General features: G+C 41.8%; 2 protein-coding genes across 5 annotated transcripts in view; one reads left to right on the plus strand and one right to left on the minus strand.

The window, feature by feature from the left end:
- tmem19 (transmembrane protein 19) overlaps positions 1-3462 on the minus strand; it is a 52139-nt gene extending 48677 nt beyond the window's left edge. The window contains exon 1 of the mRNA XM_069904066.1: positions 3201-3462. The gene's annotated coding sequence lies outside the window, so the exon portion shown is untranslated. The remainder of the gene's footprint in view (positions 1-3200) is intronic.
- Positions 3463-3527: 65 nt separating this feature from the next.
- LOC138746150 (zinc finger C3H1 domain-containing protein-like) overlaps positions 3528-20989 on the plus strand; it is a 79152-nt gene continuing 61690 nt past the window's right edge. For 3 of the 4 annotated variants that reach the window (XR_011346728.1, XR_011346727.1, XM_069904059.1), the window contains exons 1-6: positions 3529-4100; positions 9463-9867; positions 9944-10011; positions 10124-10355; positions 14605-14828; positions 17038-17158. Coding sequence is in view for 2 of the 4 variants with exons in the window: in XM_069904059.1 (XP_069760160.1) it covers positions 3605-4100; positions 9463-9867; positions 9944-10011; positions 10124-10355; positions 14605-14828; positions 17038-17158 (1546 nt within the window). In the remaining 2 variants the exon portion in view is untranslated. Of the gene's footprint in view, positions 4101-9462; positions 9868-9943; positions 10012-10123; positions 10356-14604; positions 14829-17037; positions 17159-20989 lie in introns of all 4 variants that reach the window. The other variant, XM_069904060.1, reaches the window with a different exon arrangement.

Raw genomic sequence — 20989 nt, forward strand, 5'->3', positions numbered from 1 at the left:
GAGTCCAGCGTGTTCGTTAAATAAAGTGATAGGAGAATCAGTTTATTACACAGCATAAGAATAAAGCTTAACAGAGCTCTGGTTCAGTCATTAGTTCATAGGTCACCTGCACAGTGAGCTATTCCCCAAGACTGACCTCTACTGTCCAGTCTCTACAGTTTATATAGCTCAACCTTATCATACAGAACAAAAGATGGCTTCCTTTGCTAGATTTCTTGTATAAGATTTATCACAAGTAATTTCCTGCTCTGCAGTTATCTGGGGTGTAGAGCCCATCTTTTTTAATCCTCAAGGTCAGAATATCCTGTTGTTTTGATCAGGAATCAATTTATACCCCAGATATTTCTAATTATTTCTTTGTTCTCATCTGGCCATATTCTTCTGTTCTACTAAACACCTCCTTCTGTCTTAGCTTCTTACTGATTCCACTCTCTTTGTTTCTGACAGTCTCTGTCAGGATTCTTTTTGTTTATGCTAATCAACACCTCCTTTTGCCTTAACCTTCCTACTAAATTGTTTCATACATATCCTCTCTTTTGTATTTTGGGAGCAGGCAATTCTAAACCTACTGTAATCAGCCAACTTTGCTACATACTGTGGCTGCCCCTAACTTACATTACTCTTTCCCTTCACCATGAGGTAAATATTAAATTGTTACATAGTACTGAATTCATGTATACAAACTGAATAGTACATAAGCATATATTCTACATATTTTCTATGATTAATTAACCCCTATATTCCAACACATCAGTGCGTAAGGACGCGTCTCCCTGGCTTGCATTGGGCATTCTCTCTTAAAATTATGCACCTCCGGACTAGTCAGGGGCACATTTACAAAACCGAGACCCCCTCCCATGGGAATTTCCCGTATAGGTCTCATCCAGTTAGTTTCTGGCTTATTATGTCTAGGTCTAGCATCGAGTCTAGCATCGAGCCCACGCTGCTGAAGATCCAGCTGCGCTGGGTGGGTCACGTCTCCAGAATGGAGGACCATCGCCTTCCCAAGATCGTGTTATATGGCGAGCTCTCCATTGGCCAAAGAAAAGGTACAAGGACTGCCTAAAGAAATCTCTTGGTGCCTGCCACATTGACCACCGCCAGTGGGCTGATATCGCCTCAAACCGTGCATCTTGGTGCCTCACAGTTTGGCGGGCAGCAACCTCCTTTGAAGAAGACCGCAGAGCCCACCTCACTGACAAAAGGCAAAGGAGGAAAAACCCAACACCCAACCCCAACCAACCAATTTTCCCCTGCAGCCGCTGCAACCGTGTCTGCCTGTCCCGCATCGGACTTGTCAGCCACAAACGAGCCTGCAGCTGACGTGGACTTTTACCCCCTCCATAAATCTTCGTCCGCGAAGCCAAGCCAAAGAAAAGAAGATGTCTAGGTTCCTGCTCTCTGGGAAATGAATCAAAGGGTCTCGCACTGCTCTGAATTAAAGTCGCCTCTCTCTCTTGTCAATAGAGGTGGTAATCGAGTACTTTGTGAACAGCTCATCATACCACCCCTACTTTCTTCTCCTTTAGCTGTGGTGGAGGAGGGGAAGGTGCAGAAGGGTAGAGCATAGGGGGGGGGGGGGAAGATAGGAGCCGTCATAGGAGGCGCACAAGGTGGAGGAGGGGAATGTAACACATCCCATCCTTGTGTTTCAGGGACAAAAGGTTCCTTATCTTTCTTGTCCTTGCATTCCTTTTCATTCAAAACCAGTTGATCAAAGATCCCCTGAGCCAGCAGGCTGCATATTCCCTGCTCTCAAGATTATCTCTTTGGTTTTGATAGAGCCAGATGTTCAATGCTTGACACATGCAGTCATCCTCAGATCCGAGCTTTGGCCAATATACTGAACTCCCTTTAATCAGACTTTTAACCCATTCCAAACTGGAATACCTGACCATGGTCTGTTTGTCCTTCCCACGGGTTCTCCCCGCACCCCAATCAGATAACATTAATCCTAACGGACTTTGCTCGGTTATCTGATCCTCTCATCCTTCACTAGGACTCTCTTCCTTACTACTCACACCTCCCATACTAACAGGTAAGTAAAATTTCTCTTACCGAGATCCAGTAGCTAGTTCTAGCGCACTTCCTTAATGTCCTCTCGTTTGTTCTCAATGCCTCTTCTCGGATATCACTCGCTTCATCCACTGACCAGTCACCCTTCGTCCGTGAGTCCGGCTGAATCAGCTGGGGTGCACCTACCCCCGTCGTCGGGCACTCTGTCAGTGGAGGGAGTGGGATCCCGGAGAAGCCCCCAAGTTGTGACAAGCAGATTTGCCTTCACAGATTTCACTCGAGACAAAAATTGAGAACAAAGAACTTTTATTATGCTATTACAACAATGCAAAGCTGGGTGCTTCCCCTTACCCTGGAAATACACACAGATTCTGAGGCTGACCCAACTTTTATACATTTCATTTCAGTACAGAGATACCTTCCCCCTAACATTCTTCTGCCTCCTGGATTGGTTTAGCATTAGGTAATTCTGCCCACGTGGATTCTAACTTCTTATCAGTTTATGTGCCTTCCTGCAAACTTGTTAGCCGGGAAATATCATGTCTTTGTTCTTTATTCATTAATCAATCCCCAAGCCTTGCTCAAGCTATCTACTTTCTATCCTGTTTTGAAGATCCTTATTTTATTATACTTTTATAACCCTTCCTCCCATTCCAGCATTCCTTCACCTTAAGTTAACCCATAATACTTCATTTCTAATGAGCACTTGCTTGACTCCTCACATTCCAGCATCCCTTCACCTTAAGTTAACCCATAATACTTCATTTTTAATTAGCACTTGCTTGACTCCTGACATTCCAGTATCCCTTACAGTTTACATGGGCTGAAAGGCTAGTTTCCATGCCGTGCAACTCTATGACTATCGAAAGATAACAAAATAAAGCAGGCCAAAACATCTCCAGGAATAAAACAGAAAGTCTGCAGACACCGCGATTGAAGTAAAAACACAATGGCAGAGAAACTCAGCAGGTCAAATAGTGTACTTTACATAGCAAAGGTTTTAAAAAAACAAACATAACCCTTCATTTAAGGTTTGGAAAATTGACCGTAGGCACCCTGCCCGTCTGCTGACTTTCACGTTTTACTCCTGCTTACTGCAAAACTTTGCCAAATCTTTTTGAGGGACGGCAACGAGGGATTAAGCTCTCACTGGTCCCCATCTGTCATCCTTGCTGCTCCCATACCTTGATGCAGGGCTCAAGCCGGAAACGTTGGTTATGTATCCATCTCTTTGCTACATAAAGAGCAATGCATTGTTTTTATGGCAGTGCATGAAGCCATGGACAGACATGTCAGCGCGGGAGTGGGGCCCAGAGTTCATACATCTCCAGATTCGTTTGCCTTGAGTAGCTGAAAGCTCACCATCGCGTCCAACTTGTCCAGTTGGTGAGGGCACTGGGACCCTCAGCGGGGAGCGCGCATGCGCCCTTCAGCGGGGGAGTGCGCATGCGCCCTTCAGCAGGTGAGCGCACATGCGACCTCACCACACCCACGCCCCTCCCTCCCCCTGCGCTTGACGTCAGTTCCGCTATCGCTGCGTGTGAGGGAGACGGGCTTTGGTGCTCAGTGCCTGCGGCAGGGCAACGTCATGGAGCTCGGAAGCGAGCAGCTGTCGCCCAAAGAGGAAGGGGAGCTGGAAGACGGCGAGATCGATGACGACAACGAGGAATGCTTCGACCGGGACCCGCGGCCCGTGTCGTTCTCCGCGCAAAGGCCGAGGCCTGGCAGCAGCCGTCCGGGGCCTAAGCCTCACCGGCCCGGTGCTCGCCTCAATGCCCAGCCGCTGTCTTCTAGCAACGGCCTGGCCTACCGGCCCAAGGACCAGTACCGGGGCTTCACGCAGCAGCAGCCGCCGCTGCTGCCCTCTCCCGCTCTGCTCGGCGATTCGCCCCGCTCGAACTTCTGGGAGAGGAGTCACGGTACTTTCGGCCGCTTCCGCTTTCGGGAAGCTCCTAATCGCGGCCGCTGGGGCAGAGGATGCACGGGCCCACGGGGCTACAGGAGAGGAGGGAGACCCGGGCCAGGTGCCGGGCCCCACTTCGTCAGCGGGAGCAATGTCCGCAGGGATTCCCCACCCAGGAAACGTATCCTTCCGTTCTTCGCCTTGACCCCACCCCGCGTGGCGTTGCCAGCTGAATTCTGGGCCTAGCAGGCTCTCTGGGTTCGCTGACCAAGCATATCGAAGTAATCTCGGCACCTCCCTTCGGAACGGGCTCGTAGTCAGGACCCGGCGCGAGATCGCAACCAAATGACAGCGAAGAGCCGGAGGTAGTCTCCCCATAGAGTCTGTGAACGAGTGGGATTTTCTTTCTGGGGGGCAGGTCTTCTAATGCATGATACCCTTGTAGTCGGATTATTAAATGGGAGGAGGCCACCTCCTCTGACATTGAGTACGAACTCGGCTGATCTCAATAGTTCTTGCAGAGAACTGCACTGGAATAGGCTCTTCTGCCCATTATGTATTTTCCAAACATGGTTCCCAAATTAAACTAAACTTCTGTTTGCACTTGATACAAATCCCTCTGATCCTTGGATATTCAAATCTGTTTATGCTTCCTGAATACTATCGTGTCTGCTTCCACCACTTCCCTTGGGGCAGCTCTTCCAGGCACCAATCATACTTTTTTTTTAAAACTTGCTCTGCGTGTCTCATTTAAGCTTTTTCCCCTTCACTGTAAACAAGTATTTTCTGTCAATTTTCAAAGTAAAGATCAAATAATATGCCACATTGATGTTAAGGCAGTGGGAGGTGGGGGCCTTGATGTTTTGTGCTGGGCCAATGGGGCTAAAGGAAGACCCATCCCCTAGACCTGAGAGAATCCCCTGGTACTGAAATAAGTGGTTAAAGTTGTCTTCCAAAATTTTCTGGGCAGAACCCAGTCAATTGAAAGGCTGGAACTGTAATACCACTTATTTTAAAAGGTAGGCAAAAAGCAGCTGTGCTGGTTTAAAAAAAATACTTGATGCTGTTATTAAGAAAAAAAAACAAGCCATCTGGAGAGTGTTAAACAAGGAAATATGCAGATGCTGGGTTTGAATGCTGGAGAAACTCAACTGGTCATGCAGCATCTATTGGAAGTAAAAGGTAACCAATGTTTCGGGCTTGAATTCTTTGTTCGGAATCAGGAAAAACAGACACTTGAATAAAAAGGATATCTGGATAGAAATTGTTCAGTCAGGCAGATGCAGCCTGGATTCGGGAAGGGCAAGTCATATTTAATTAATTTAGTGGAGTTCTTTTTAACAAGTGCAGTGCATAGAGGGAACAAGTTGCTTGTATTTCCAGAAGGCATTTGTTAAGGTACTGCACAAAAGACATCCATAAGATAAGGCATGGATAGATGTTTGCTTAACCAATAGAAGACGGAGTTGGAATAAATGGGTGTTTTTCAGCTTGGCCATTAGTGGTGAGTGGGGTGCTTCAGGGATTGGTACTCAGCACCCGCTTCACAACATACAGAACCACTTTGGAGAATAATTTATGCAGCGCATCTATTTTTGTTAAGTGGAAAAGGAAAATGTGTAAAGGACACTCTACCAAAAGATACAGGTGGGCTGAATGAGTGGGCAGGGATCTGGCATGACAACATTTTGAGGTTGTATACTTTGGTTTGGAACATGCTAAAGTGGACTATTATTTAAATGATGAAAAATTGCAGCAAGCTGTTGTGCAAAGAGACCAGTGAGTGCTTGCGCATGAATCGGGAAAAGTTAGTTTGTATGTAATCAAGATAAATGCAATAGCCTTAATTGGTAAATTGAATTTGAAAGCCTGCAGGTTCTGCTGCAAATGAACAGAGTTGTGCTGAGGCTGCACCTGGTGCATTGTGTGCAATTCTGTCCTTGTGAGACAGGAAATGTATTGGCTTTGATTCCAGAAATGAGCCAGTTCGCTTATGAGGAGAGATCAAGTAGCTTAGAGCTATGCTCATTGGAGTTTAGAAGCATATGGGAAGGATTGTATTAGAAACCTATAAAATTATGAAATGAATAGATAAGATAAAAGCAGAAAATTTTCCATGAGTGGGTGGTACTTGTGTTTCAGGGACGTAACTCGAGATTTGGTGTAAACCTCAGACTGATGAGGATGAGAGGAGTGAATCGATGAAATTCTCTACCCACTGAAGCAGGAGAGGCTGGTCTCATTAAATATTTAAGATGCAGATAGATTTCAGAGTAATAGGGGAGTTAATGGCTTTGGGGATCAGGTGGGTGTGGAGCTGAGTCCATGGCCAAATTAGCCATGATCTCATTGGATAGCAGAATGGCTTGATGGGCCAGAGTGCCCACTGTTGTTATGTTATTTTGTCTTCTGTTATGTGACATGTTTACCTTTTGAGGAAACTGTCTGCTCTGTGCCTCATAATTTTATCAAGTTCTATCGGGTCTCCTTTCAGCCTCCAACATTCCAGTGAAAACAACCCAAGTTTGCCAAACCTCTCCCCATAGTTCATTCCCTCTAACCCAGATGGCGTCCTGGTAACTCCTGAATTCAAACATTTGGATTGTTTGTTATCTAAGTAACATTATTTGAAAGGTTTCTTGTGCTTCAAATTATCACTAAGTTTCATTGTGATCCAACTCTAATTTTAACCAATAACTTCATCGTTGGTCTGTAATCTGAATTCTCACCACTACATTTTACGGTGGAGCAGATCTGGAAACTACTGCATGTAATGATTTGGCCAGATTAATGCCAGATAACACTTCAATTTAAAATGGTATAGGAGGATATAGTTGAATGTTCTGAATATTTTACATTTTGGAAATAAAATTTCAGATAAATCAATACAGATGTGGTTATCCGTTTGGATAGTAAAAGAAATTGGAAATTGTTTCAAGGGGCTTGGTTTGTCACTGCACAAATCTCTTAAAATGACTTTTTATTTGGCAAGAGGATTTGTGTGCAAGAGTAAAGATGTCTTACAACAATTATGCTTAATCATGGTGAAACCAGTTTTGGTCCTTTTGCTTCAACAGATGTATGCCAAAGAGAAAATGCAAAAGGATTAATTGGACTGCGACATAAGAAATAAAAACCAGTTGCTCTCCAGTCTTTCATGCAATTTATCAGCACCTCATAAAATGCATCAGAAAATCCCTAGGTTTATTCTCTGTGCTGCTTGCAATTTCATTCCATAACCTTCCTAATTAGTTATCTCTGCATGCTGATACGCAATCCTTTTGTACATCAACATTTAGTACAGTATTCTGATTTGATTTATTTTTGCTTTTTCATTCTTGGTGTCACTCAGCATGGAGCCAAGCTCTTGGGTGCACTGAATCTGTACTGACAATTTAGAATGGCCAATTTATTTGCCAAACCTGTATGTCTTTGAGATGTGGGGGAGCAATCGGACAAAGTTGTGGGGGAGCAATCGGACAAAGTTGTGGGGGAGCAATCGGACAAAGTTGTGGGGGAGCAATCGGACAAAGTTGTGGGGGAGCAATCGGACAAAGTTGTGGGGGAGCAATCGGACAAAGTTGTGGGGGAGCAATCGGACAAAGTTGTGGGGGAGCAATCGGACAAAGTTGTGGGGGAGCAATCGGACAAAGTTGTGGGGGAGCAATCGGACAAAGTTGTGGGGGAGCAATCGGACAAAGTTGTGGGGGAGCAATCGGACAAAGTTGTGGGGGAGCAATCGGACAAAGTTGTGGGGGAGCAATCGGACAAAGTTGTGGGGGAGCAATCGGACAAAGTTGTGGGGGAGCAATCGGACAAAGTTGTGGGGGAGCAATCGGACAAAGTTGTGGGGGAGCAATCGGACAAAGTTGTGGGGGAGCAATCGGACAAAGTTGTGGGGGAGCAATCGGACAAAGTTGTGGGGGAGCAATCGGACAAAGTTGTGGGGGAGCAATCGGACAAAGTTGTGGGGGAGCAATCGGACAAAGTTGTGGGGGAGCAATCGGACAAAGTTGTGGGGGAGCAATCGGACAAAGTTGTGGGGGAGCAATCGGACAAAGTTGTGGGGGAGCAATCGGACAAAGTTGTGGGGGAGCAATCGGACAAAGTTGTGGGGGAGCAATCGGACAAAGTTGTGGGGGAGCAATCGGACAAAGTTGTGGGGGAGCAATCGGACAAAGTTGTGGGGGAGCAATCGGACAAAGTTGTGGGGGAGCAATCGGACAAAGTTGTGGGGGAGCAATCGGACAAAGTTGTGGGGGAGCAATCGGACAAAGTTGTGGGGGAGCAATCGGACAAAGTTGTGGGGGAGCAATCGGACAAAGTTGTGGGGGAGCAATCGGACAAAGTTGTGGGGGAGCATGTTCAAACTCTACAATGGCAGTATTGATCAGGATTGAACTCTGGTAATGGAGCAGTGAGGAAGCAGCTTCACATGCTGTGCTACCTAGTGTTTCCCTACCTTATCTACCAATTTTGCAGACTCTTCAATTGGCTCACAATTTGCAAAGCCACCTATATTTGAATGATCAGCATATTTAGATATGGTTTACTTGACTCTTCATCAAAGTAATCAGTGCAAATCTATAATTGGGGAATGAAAAAAAGTCCTGGTAAAAATCTGAAATAAAACTGATCACTCAAGTCAGGCAGCATCTATCCAAGACCCTTCATTTGAACTGGGAAAGAGAGAAATGTAATACGAACTTTTCCACTCTTCGAGTGATGATTAAGATTTTTTTTTAACCTAAAATTTTAGCTTTTTCCACAGATACTGCCTCTTGAGTGTTTCTATTGTATAAATGATTGAGCCACAACAATGATCCCTTGTTTGCTATTTCTGTTATTTGAGTAGGGGGGGGTAACTCGATTCAATTTTGGACAAATGAGTCATGAACTCAGTGAAACATGCGAACTCTTTGGAGAATTCTGCACAGTAGATATGACAAGAATGATTCTGGTCGAGGAGTCCAGAACTAGAGTTGGAGCCCAGTCAAATAGAGTTTGCAGATGTGTGTTATAAAACTGCTATGAACAGTGACAAGTGGGCCTTGTTGCTCTTCCAATGTAGAGATTGCAGCATTCTCTTGCGTATGTAATCGAACATTTGAGCAAAGTGAGTATTCTTCACCCCGTGCAAAAAAAAAAATCACTTTGAGGTCTTGCACACAGCCTTCAACAGTAAAACAAGGTATGGAGAGAATATTATTCTTAAATGAGTTGTGCAAAATATATGCTGAAACTAAAGATTCAGGTCATCCTTCCAATAGTAAGAAGTTGTCAATAGAATCGACCTTTAAAGTAAATTAAAAATGCTTTTCTGTGAAAATAACTATAATTGGAACATTATTATTGAATCATTTTGGCCTCGCGCCTTGCTCACTGTCACACCCAGATATTCGGATACTGATGAAAATGCACATCTCTCATATAGTGCATCCTGACAGCATTTGTAAATGATGTAGAATCTGCTTAAATAACTAAGTATGGGAGTTAATTCCCTGCATATCAAGCAAGTTGAGGTTCCTTAATGTTTGACTCAGCAAAATCTTTCGGTCGTCCGCTAACGAGAAGACCAGCTTGTTACCACAGAAATGAAGATGACATGGAAGAAACATTTGAAGATCTGCTTAGAAAGTACAAGGAGATTCAGCTGGAACTGGAATGCCTTAATAGAGAAGAGAAGATCTCTCAAAATGCTAAGGGAGAAAACTCGCTAGAAGAGGAAACAGGAGTTGTAGCTGGGAATACTAGTATTGACATAAACAGTATTGAAAAGAACAATGAGCACTTGCAATCTTCCACAGAGAAACCTCAGGTTAAAGCTTTTCAATCCTTTGAAATTAAACCTATAAGAAACAAACTACCTACTCCAGCTGAAATGGATCAAATCAACATGATCAAAGACCATAATGTGGACCCTTTAGAGCCTTCGACAGTAAAACAAGGTATGGAGAAAATATTATTCTTAAATGAGTTATGTAAAATAAGCATGACTTCAAGAATACTTTTATGCATTTTCAGCTGCTGAAACTAAAGATTCAGGTCATCCTTCCAATAGTAAGAAGTTGTCAATAGAATCGACCTTTAAGGTAAATTGAAAATGCTTTTCTGTGAATCTAACTATAATTAGAACATTATTATTGAATCTTTTTGGAGTTGGGAATATAATGCGTTGAAGAAAATTTTGTCACATTTTAACAGGATGCCAAAATGGAGGAGGAGGAGGATGAAGGGGAGGAGGAGAAGGAAGAGGAAGAGCTGTCAGAACTTCAATTGCGGCTACTTGCCTTACAGTCTGCAAGTAAAAAATGGCAACAAAAGGAACAATGTGCAATCAAAGCAAGCAAGGCAAAGCTAACGAAGCAAAAAAATTCTCAGCAAAAGACCAGGAGCAGCCCAAAAATGCATGAAGTCAAAAAAACTCTTAGTACAGGTACCTGTAACAAACTACGTGTAATGAACCAGACAGTGTTTAATTTTAAAATCTTATTTTTAAACTCTTAAATGATAGTCTTAACTCTTAAACTATTGATAAGACTAAATCTATCCCCAGCTCTGCGCAGGTCTCTATTGTATGTGTGTTTGATATACCCAAACCATTACTGTCCAGTCCAAAATCTACGAAGTTACTTCAAAGTTCGGTCTTTCAAATTCAGGGTTGAAATGTAGGCCTTTGAAATGTAATTAACTGATGGGAAGACTGGAGTTGTAACTGCTATAGACTCTGAAATTCTTCTTGTGTTGCCTTTGAAGAAATGACAATCCAAACGAGTTGTGGTCACGACACTTCTGGTCCTTTTGTAGGAAAGACTCGAACTGGGCAGCTTCCACGAAGCTTCCAAGACCCTGGCACTGGTTTCCCCAAGTAACTTCACTGCTAGTTGCATTTAAAATGAAACAGTCTCTCCAAGTGATTGCCGCTGTTAGTCATAATCAAAATTAAGCACTTTGCTTCCCAAAAAGACCCTCCTGGCACAGCTCAATCCACTAAAAAGGCTTTGCCCTGAATTTCACAAAAATGGCTGGCCACAAGAGCTGTTTCGAAGAGCTTTTTCTCTCCAGCAGTCAACATGGTTCTTTCTCCCTTTGCAAAATCACAATGTTTTTGCAAATGTATCGAATTCTGGAACAGACTGTAGCCCCATTTGCACTTGCCAGTGATCCCAGGAATCGAACGCCAATTGGCCTTTAAAGTGGCAAGTGTGAAAGCAAAATCTGCTTAACATCAGTGTCACGTGACTTCATCTCAGGCAAGTGTGAAATGGGTAATTGCATTGCAGGGACTTCCTATTAAAGGTAGAAATAGGGATAAACCCTTGCAAGTGTGAAACTGTTCAGTGTCCTGGCTTGGAGTGGTCTAGTTTGAAAGGCCAAAACCCCATTCCTATCCCGGGATACTGAACGGCCGGCCCATTTACTGGGATGCAAGTGTGAATGGCTTTAGACAAGCTTTCCTTCAGTTCTTCCAATGTATCAAATTATCACTGGGCTGTGACATGTTAAATGTGATAATTCAGCCCCATTTTACTGAAACAAGAGCTCGTAAAATACAGATATATGGATTTTTTTTTTGCCATTGGAATGGTGGTATTTGGATAGTATTATGGAAACAATTTTCTTTTATTGGTAGATTATTGATAAAATATTTTGGCCATTTGAGATCAATTGAGTGGTATGCAAAAACTTAAGTCAAGGGAATTGTACTTGCAAGCATTTAAAAAGGAAGAGCGTAAGGCAGTGAGAGAATTGTGGAAGACACTTTAGAACTTTTGTTTAAAGGCATGTGTGGAGAATAGGATTCCCATGAGCCCAAAATAATTGAAAATGAGGCATATGTGTGCTTTATATGGGTCAGTGAGATAAACATGAAAACAGACAAAGGTTTGAACACAATGAGAATGTAACATCAAACATTACAGCACACTAGAGGACCTTTGGCCCACGATGTTGTGCCAACCCTCACATACATGTGCCAAAATAAAACAAAAACCTCCCTACCGCATAACCCTCTATTTTTCTTTCATCCATGTGATTGTCTAAGAGCCTCTTAAATGTCTTTTGTACCAGCCTCCACCACCACCCTAGACGATGCATTCTAGCAACCCATAACTGTGTATATATATATTTTTTAAACTCCCTAAACTTTCCCCCTTCACATTATACACATGTCCTCTGGTGTTTGCTTCTCCTGCCCTGGGAAAAAGTGCTGACCTTATCTGTTCCTCTCATAAAGTTAGACCTCCATTAAGTCACCTCTCATCCTTTTCCAAAGAGAAAAGGTTATCTCTGTTAACCTTGCCTCAAGACATATTTTCCAATCTAGGAAATATCCTAGTAAATTTTATCTACACCATCTCCATAGCTTTCACATCTTTCCTGTGATCAAGTGACCAGAGCTGAACGCAGTAGTCTTAAGTATGGCCTCACCACAGATTTATAGAGCTGCAACATTACCTCACAACTCCTGAACTGAATCTCTGATTCATGAAGTCCAGCATACCATATGCCTTTTTAACTGTTCTATCAACCTGCACAGCTTCCTTGGAAGGTCTAAGAATTTGGATCCCAAGGTCCTTCTGTTCTTCCACACTGTTAAATAAGCTATTATTAACCATATACTCTGCATTAGTTTAACCTACCAAAATGCATCACCTCACACTTCTGTTGTAACTTATGACAGGCTTCGACACTATCCAAACAACTTCAACCTTTGTATCATCCACAATCTTATTGACCCATCCCTCTACTTTGTTCAGATCATTTGTAAAAATCACAAAGAACAGGAGTCCCAGTACAGATCCCTGCAGAATTCTCCTAGTCAATGATCTCCAGGCAGAATATTTTCTGTCCATTACGACTCTGCTTTTTACAAGCAAGCCAATTGTCAATCCCCACAGCCAAGGTTTCATGGATCCCACGCCTCGTCTTTCAGAACGAGTCTCCCATAGGGACATAGTCAACTCCCTTATTTGGCACACTTGGCGTAGTGTTTAGCACATCACCTTTACTGTACCAGTGATTGGATCAGGGTTCAAATCCTGCGCTGTCTGTATATAAAAAAAAAGCTTGTACGTTTTCTCAGTGTCTGCATGGGTTTTTCCCAGGGACTCCAGTTTCCCCCCACTGTTTGTAACATACACGAGGTGTAGGTGAATTGGGTGTAAATTTGGCAGCAAGGACTTGTGGGCCGAAATTAAAACCCAGGAGGACCACATCTTCTGCCTTTCCTTCAGCAATCTCTTTTGTTACTTCCTCAAAAAACTCAATTAGGCTCGTGAGGCACAGACTTCCCCTCAAACCCTTGCTGAATATCCATGAGGAAACTGTACTTATCCAAATGCTTATAAATCCTGTCCGTAAGAATCGTATCCAGTAATTTGCACACCACTGATGTAAGTAAGACTCATTGATCTATAATTCCCAGAATTCTCCCTATTACCTTTTTAAACAAGAGGACCACATTTGCCATCCTTCAATCCTCTGGCACCTTCCTTGTGGCCAAGGAGGATGCAAAGATAATCGTCAGTGCTCCAGAAATCTCTTCCCTCTCTTTGCATAGCAATCTGAAGTATATCTTGTCCAATTCCTGGAATTTAGCAACCCTAATGTTTTAAAGAAGATCCAGCATTGCCTCTTCCTTATTCTCAACGTGGACCAGCACATAAGCCAGACACTGTAAAAGTTGGACAAGACGTGGGTATGATTTGGGTGAAAGATGGCGGCAAGTTTGAGAATAGAGCATGGGGTGTCACAGGTAACAGCAAGGAAACAAAGGACAATCGAAAAGTTTGAGTGGAAATGAAAGCATTTCTATTGACTGGGTCAGTGGTGATACTTTAGAGCCAGTTTAAGGTCTCAATATGTTGATTACAATGGCAGTTGAGGTTTATTTGTGAGATGAGGTCATTTCAGTGATGTTGCAGAATAATTGATTGTCATTCTAACATAACTGTAACAAATGTTTATAATGATTCATAAGGATGGCAGTGCATACCTGAATTTTGAGGAGGGAAGTAAAATAAAAATGTGAAGATTAAGGAAATGATAGTGTCTCCATGTTGTGGATGATACAGCTTTGAGGGAAAGGGATGGCATAGGGAATCGATTAAAACACCGCCTAGCAGTTACCATAGAAAATAATTAATTTGGTTAAAATCATTGGAAAAAAGTTTTGTTGAGCACAAGGGGAGATGCAAAAAAAAAACCCCAAAAATTAGGGTATTTTTTTTTGTAAATTTAAGTAGTGATCAAAATAAGGGTCTGATGAGCTGAACCTCAGCCCAAATCCTTCAAATTATTTTCCGAACTTATCCTTGGAATCTCTGGTATTGCCACTAACCCTCATTGCCTCCCCCACCGGCTGTTTGATTTGCTTTCTACTTTTGTCCCTGTTGGTCTCGTATTGTGTGCATGCATGGAGCCGTCAGAGCAGGCAGAGAATAAGAGACAAAACGAACACAACCGCCATTCGTCACGTGTGGGATGAGTTGTTCTCCATACAAGCTATCACATCATTTCGACAATATTGTCCAATAACATAAAACCGGAACAAGAAAAATAAACTAATTGTCAAGTTCATTATAAAGTACAGTTCAAAAGAGGAAAATTGCTGTTTAAAATAGATCTGATCCAGTCTGTCTCTGCCATCTCCTTTTTTATATATATATATATATATGCTGCAGCAACCACTACTAAACAGGTTTTGCGAAGGCAGAAAACAAGAGCTTGGAAAAAGTTACAGCAGGAAAAGCAGCGCAGAGAAGAAGAGGAAAGGAAACAGTTAGAGGAGGAAGAGCGAAAAAAGCGTGAGGATGAGATCAGGAAAATTCGTGACCTCTCTAATCAGGAGGAGCAGTACAACCGCTTCATGAAACTGGTTGGAGGAAAAAGACGATCCAGTTGCAAGGTAAATGCTAGTTTGAACCAAGAGAATTTATGTTGGTGTAATTTTCAAAGATCAAGACACCACTGTTATTGTGCAAATGGCTGTTGGGGTTAAAAAAATATATACTTGGTCTTCAGAAAAAATGTAGCTACAGCTTTAAATTTAAATAAAAAAACTAAAGAAATTTTTGAAGAATTTTCAGGTATTTTACGCATACAGCACGGTAACAGTCCCTTCATCTGACAGGCCCATTCCCCCCCCCCATTAACCTGCAACTCTGGTACATTTTGAATGGTGGGGGGAAACACACGCAGACATACACATTAGGGGTTAGGGTTGCAGAAAGCATCGGATTCAAATCCAAGTCACTGGTGCTGTAACAGCGTTGCGCTACCAGGGGTGGCCAACCTTTTTAAGTTGGACATATAGCACGGTAGCAGGCCACTTCAGTCCACGAGCATATACCAGGGATGTAGGTTAATTGGGTGGCACAGACTCGTGGGCCGAAATGGCCTGTTACCGAGCTTTGTCTAAAGTAAAAATTAAAAGGTTGCCCATTCTTGTGCTAACTGCAATGTTGAAGAATTTGGATGATGTGGATTGTCGTTGGGCCATTTGCTGCGGTAGATTAATTTTCAAACTGCTACTGGTAATTTTCAAATTATTACTGTCATCTGCTGACTATATCTTGCATCATCCAGTGAATTATGAAATAGCTTTGATTAACAATTAAAACCCAAACAGGATTGCTTCATTAATCCATCGCCTTTATTTCAATAAATGGAAGTGACTGACAGGCATATTTTGATTTGCGTTTGTTAACTTGGTTTATTTTATGAGTATGTTTTACTGTCAAATTAGTATGTTGATATTCCAATTTAGACTTTCTTGTAATTTTCATTTGGTTTAATTTCCTAGAATGGTTGAGAATAGGGTAATACTCTGTATCGTATTGAAAATAAATCCAGCTCATAGTTGAGTTCATTGACTGTAATGACAGGAAAATTAGTGCCCCATTTTAAAGGTAAAGATTCCATTATTGTCACGTGATACCACATTCAGAATGTAACATACCTGAAATTCTTTAACTTTGTTGACCGTAAGGAAGACCGAGTCACCACTTTGTCAAGCGCCCCTCTCAAAAATAAGGCCCCAGCAAGGGACGAACTTGTGGCCTCTGGTTTACAAGACCACTGAGCTGTCGGAGCCTCTTAAATGAACCAGTTAAGTTGGTGTTGTATGGCATGCTTTGTATACAGAGCCCATTTAATTTATTTGTAAGAAAATTAGGAGCAAAAAAGCATTTGTATCCTATTTTTACAATGTAGGAACAGTTAAGCACTTGTAACATTGGGTTTGAAGTTAATTGTTCCTGAATATAATGTTTGAATACAATTGAGCAGGCACAAGCCCACAAACAATGAAAAATGAAAAACAAAGATTTTTCAACTGGAATCTTGGCTATCAAACTAGGTCTGTGGATCAGGAGTAGCTGTTTTCAAAAGAAACAAAAATCACAAAATGGTGGAAATACATCGTGGATCAGGCAGCATCAGTGAAGAGAAAAGTTAGCATTTCCATTTGTGACCTTTTACTTTTTCAGCAATGTTGGATCGAAGGGCAGACTGTGGTTGAAAATCTGCTTGACCTTTGCATATTATTTATTGAGAGTTCCTGTTTGCAGACTAAGAATGTAAGAAATTAATTTTGATCGCAGCACCTCAGGTAAGTGTATAACCGCTAGCCAGTTAGCATAGTGGTTAATGCAATGCTATTACAGCACCAATGACCTGGTTAGTATCTGCCACAGTCTGTAATGAGTTTGTACATTCTCCCTGTGATTGTGTTTCCTCCGGGTGCTCCTGTCTCTGTCCACATTCTCAAGATGTACAGATTAGTAGGTCAGTTGGTCACATTGGTGTAATTGGGCGGTGTGGGCTGGTAGGGCGTGTTACCATGCTGTAAGAAAAAAAATGACACATCTGTTTGAATTGCAGGGGATCAGCCATATAAAGAACATGGTACACTTGACTGTCACAAAACTGAGGGTTGAAATTGCAGTTAGCTGCAATCCTATACTTAATTTCACAGGGTTCTGCTTGCCTGCTTGTAAAGGTTTATGACAAAGTGAAACTAAAAACACAATTGAATTTGTTAATCTTCACAATATGTCCAGTTGAATTTAAATGCAGGAGAATTGGACATGCTAATATATTTTGGGTATGATTAGTCTGCAGATTTTGATGTCAAAAAAACACAAGACAAACCAACAGAAGAGTCTGGCAACTTGTACCAGTATGATAACTATGAAGAAGTTGCTATGGAAACAGATAGTGAAACCAATTCACCAGGTTAGTGGTATTTATGATTTACAACAAAGTTGCATTGAAGGTCTTGTCACAAAATTGACATTGAATATTTTGTCTCAATAATATTGAGTGTAGGAATGCTTGATATCATGGAAACATTCTCCAGTTGTTGGGGTAGCAGTTAGAGCAACGCTGTTTCTGGACCTTGGTTTGAATCCCACGCTGTCTGTAAGGAGTTTGTATGTTCTCCCCATGTCTGTGTGGGTTTTCTCCCACCCTTCAAAAACATACCAGGGTGTAGGTTAATGGGGTGTGAATCGGGCAGCACGGACTCAGGGCCGCACTGGCCTGTTACAGTACTGTATGTCTTAAGTAAATAAATAAATTAAGCATCAAAATAAAGAACTGCTGTCCGAGTTGATGCACTACCACACGGATGCACAATCATGGACTCGACCATATAACCATTTACGGAGCGGAAACAGGCCATGTTGGCCTTTCAAGTCCGCACAGGTTCACTGATTTTGTGGGCCCTCTTCAGGCATTGGTCCCGGTAGATCTTCATTCAATAACGATGATATCCACTAATTTTTTTCTTCCTCAGATGTATGTTGGATAAAGGACAAAGTAGACTCCCAAGTTAAATCAATGTAATGTAACTAAGAGTAAAACATGAAAGTCTGCAGACTTGGTTGAAATAAAAACACAATGCTGGAGAAACAGAGCAGGTCAAACAGTGTACTTTAGATAGCAAAGGTAAAGATAAATAACTAATGTTTTTGGCTTGAGCCCTACCTTGATTATGCAATTTAATGCAATTAGGATATGGTCAACGTACTATTAGTTGTGCATTAAACATGCTTGAATGTTGAGCTTGTGCCTTCAGGGATAAGTGCATTTCAGTGAGCAAAATACTCTTGTTAGCCTGAAAATTTAATTTCAGAAATTTAAAAAACTTCATTTTCAAATTTCTGAAATTAATGCATATCTTGTTTCAAAAGCCATAAAAAAAATATTGGAGCAATAGTCTGAGAGGTGAATGGCGAACAGCTACCAAACCGCCAACTGAGGTAATGGCTTAGAATTTGTATTTGGCAGAATTCTGACCTTGGTAAAGACTTCCTTCAATAATACAGCAATCTTCAAAGCCATAATTTCCCCTTTTCCAATATCTGTTAGAAATCCATTCCCATTGTCTGTGACATCAAACTGCCAACAATAATAAAGAAAGGAAGTTTAAAATAAGGACACGAGAAACAGGAGTAGACAATCTGGCCCATTTGAGTCTGCTTTTCCATTTAAGTTAGATCATGGCTCATCTGGCCATGGACTCTACTCCTTTTCCCCACCTGTTCGCCAACCCTCTTAATGTCCTTTACTCTTCAAAAATCAATTCTCAGCTAGAAGCAGTTTCTCCTAATCTCTTATCTTAAATATATTCCCTGAATCTTGAGGCTATGTTGCCTAGATCTAGTCACACATGCCAGTGGAAACAGCCTCCCTATTTTTATCTTGTCTACTTAGTTCAGAATTATATTTATATTGGGTCCTCGTCATTCATTTAACCTTCAATGTATGTAGTCTCAGGCTTCACAATCTCTCCTCATAAGCTAACCTTTTCATTCTGGAATGAACTTGGTGAACCTCCTCAGCGCTGTCTTCAAAACCAAGTAAGTATATCAGAACTGCACACAGTGCTCCAGTTGTGGCCTCGACCTGAATAGTTGTAGTTGTAGATGAAACTCCCTGCTCTTAAATTCATCCCCTCTTGCAATGAAGGCCTGTGTCCCATTTGCCACCTTGATTACCTGCTGCACCTGCAGACTAAATTCTTACAATTAATATATGAGCATTTCCAGCTCCGTCTCCACAACAGCATGTTGTAACTTCTCACTATTTCAATAAAAATTTGATCAACCATTTTTTCTTTCCCAAAAAGATTACCTCCCATTTACATTGCTCTCCATCTGCCAGACCATAGCCCACTTGTATAACAAATGAGTATCTAACTAGATCCTGTGTCCTCTGCACAATTTTCTTTTCCTCTCAATTGGACATTTTTAGCAAACTGGTGTTTGTGACACAGTCTACTTCTGCAAATCATTTATGTACAACATGAATAGTTGTGGGCCCTGCGGAACCCTAATTGATTGCCAACATGTAAAACTTCAATTTATTCCAACTGTATTTGTTCTCTATCCATGCCCACACTTTACCCCAACTCCCTGCACTCTTATTTTATGCAGAAGGTTTCTGAGGCACACCTTATTGAATATCTTCAGAAAATCCAAGTTCATTAAAACCCCTGTTCAGAATTTGAGCAGCCTCAAGCAACTAGCAAAAAAAAAGCAGAAAATAAATGCATTAAAAAAACCCTTAAATTTAGGATTGGTGTGCCATTATTTCGCCAATCATGCATCACAATTTCAAGGATGGAAAATTCATTTACCTGACATCTACCAAACCCCATAGGTGCTGAATACCAAGGGCTTTGCTCTATGGCTTATCCACAATGCTTGTTATATGCTCACTATTTCTTCATTAGACTTCCTACATTTAGACATTAAGCTAAGTGGCCTGCTTTTTGTTTCTCCTTGTTTTAAAAAAAAAGTGTGGTTATATTTACTGACTTCCAGTCTTGCCATGACCTGTCCAGAGAATTTTGGTAAATTACCACAAACTGTACAACTTCTGCCATTTCTTTCAGCACCTTGGAATGCATTCTATAAAATTTCATTCTAAATTGCGTAGCATTATACGGAAAGATTGGATTATGTATACAGGTGCACAATCTTTTATCTGGACATCTAAAATCCGGAAAGCTCCAAAATCCAGCAAATGGGGTGAGAGACCAGCTGAGTTAGGCTGGTGAGGGGGTGGGGGGGGAGATGGCAGCACGACTGGAAGGGGTGGGAGTGGATACGCAGCACAATTCGGGTGGGCTTAAATCTGGCTTTCCGAAATCTGGAACACACTGGCCCCCAAGGATTCTGGATAAAGGATTTTGTACCTGTATCATTAAAGATAAAACTGAAATAGTTGTACAAATGCAATCCACTTCCATTTTTTGAAATAATGGAAATTACAAACATGAAGATAATTAATTGGTAAGCAGTAGCTTGGTTGGTACTCCTTTGTGAAAACTCAGACTCCATGCAACCAAGTCATAACTATATTATTCTTGTCAATTCAAGTAATGAATTGTTCCTGCTTTCATTGAAAGTCATGGTAAAATATCTCATCTGCAGAGTAGCCCTGAATTTACATTTTGTTAAGCTACATGGGGAAAACCTGATGTTTCTGAGTTTTGTTTAGTAGTAAGGTTCTGTTTTGCCATTCTGCAATATCCCAACTGTAGAACATTGCAGAGGAATATGCAATCATTTTCACAATTTTAATATATCTTTGTATGTAATTGAATATTTTTTGCTAAATATTATACAATTCTAATTGTGATGAGAAACTGATGAGCAAAGCACACAAATAGAAAAAGTGTTTATTTCAAATACAGTCATGCATCCAATACAGGTAGAGTATCCCTTATCCGATGATCTGAAAACCAAAAAGATTTTTTAAAAAACAATTTTTTTTGCGCTGACATGACGTCATAAGTTGAAAAAAAATTAACTGCCTGACTTGCCCATGTGGGGCTCTGATGCTCTGTGGGCACCAATATGGAGCTCTATGGTACAAAACAAAATATTTGCTTCTGGCTGGGAAGATACCAAACGGAGCTGGGTCCAAATCTTCAGCATCCGCTGTAGCCAGAGTTGGCGACAGAGACTCCGATGTCAACATTGGGCGTGGTGTCGTCCGCATCGAAGAAGTTGCCTCAGGTTTCCAGGCGGGGACCAGTGGCGGTGGCGGGGAGGT

This window comes from Narcine bancroftii, chromosome 11, assembly GCF_036971445.1.
Source record: "Narcine bancroftii isolate sNarBan1 chromosome 11, sNarBan1.hap1, whole genome shotgun sequence".
NCBI lineage: Eukaryota > Metazoa > Chordata > Chondrichthyes > Torpediniformes > Narcinidae > Narcine > Narcine bancroftii.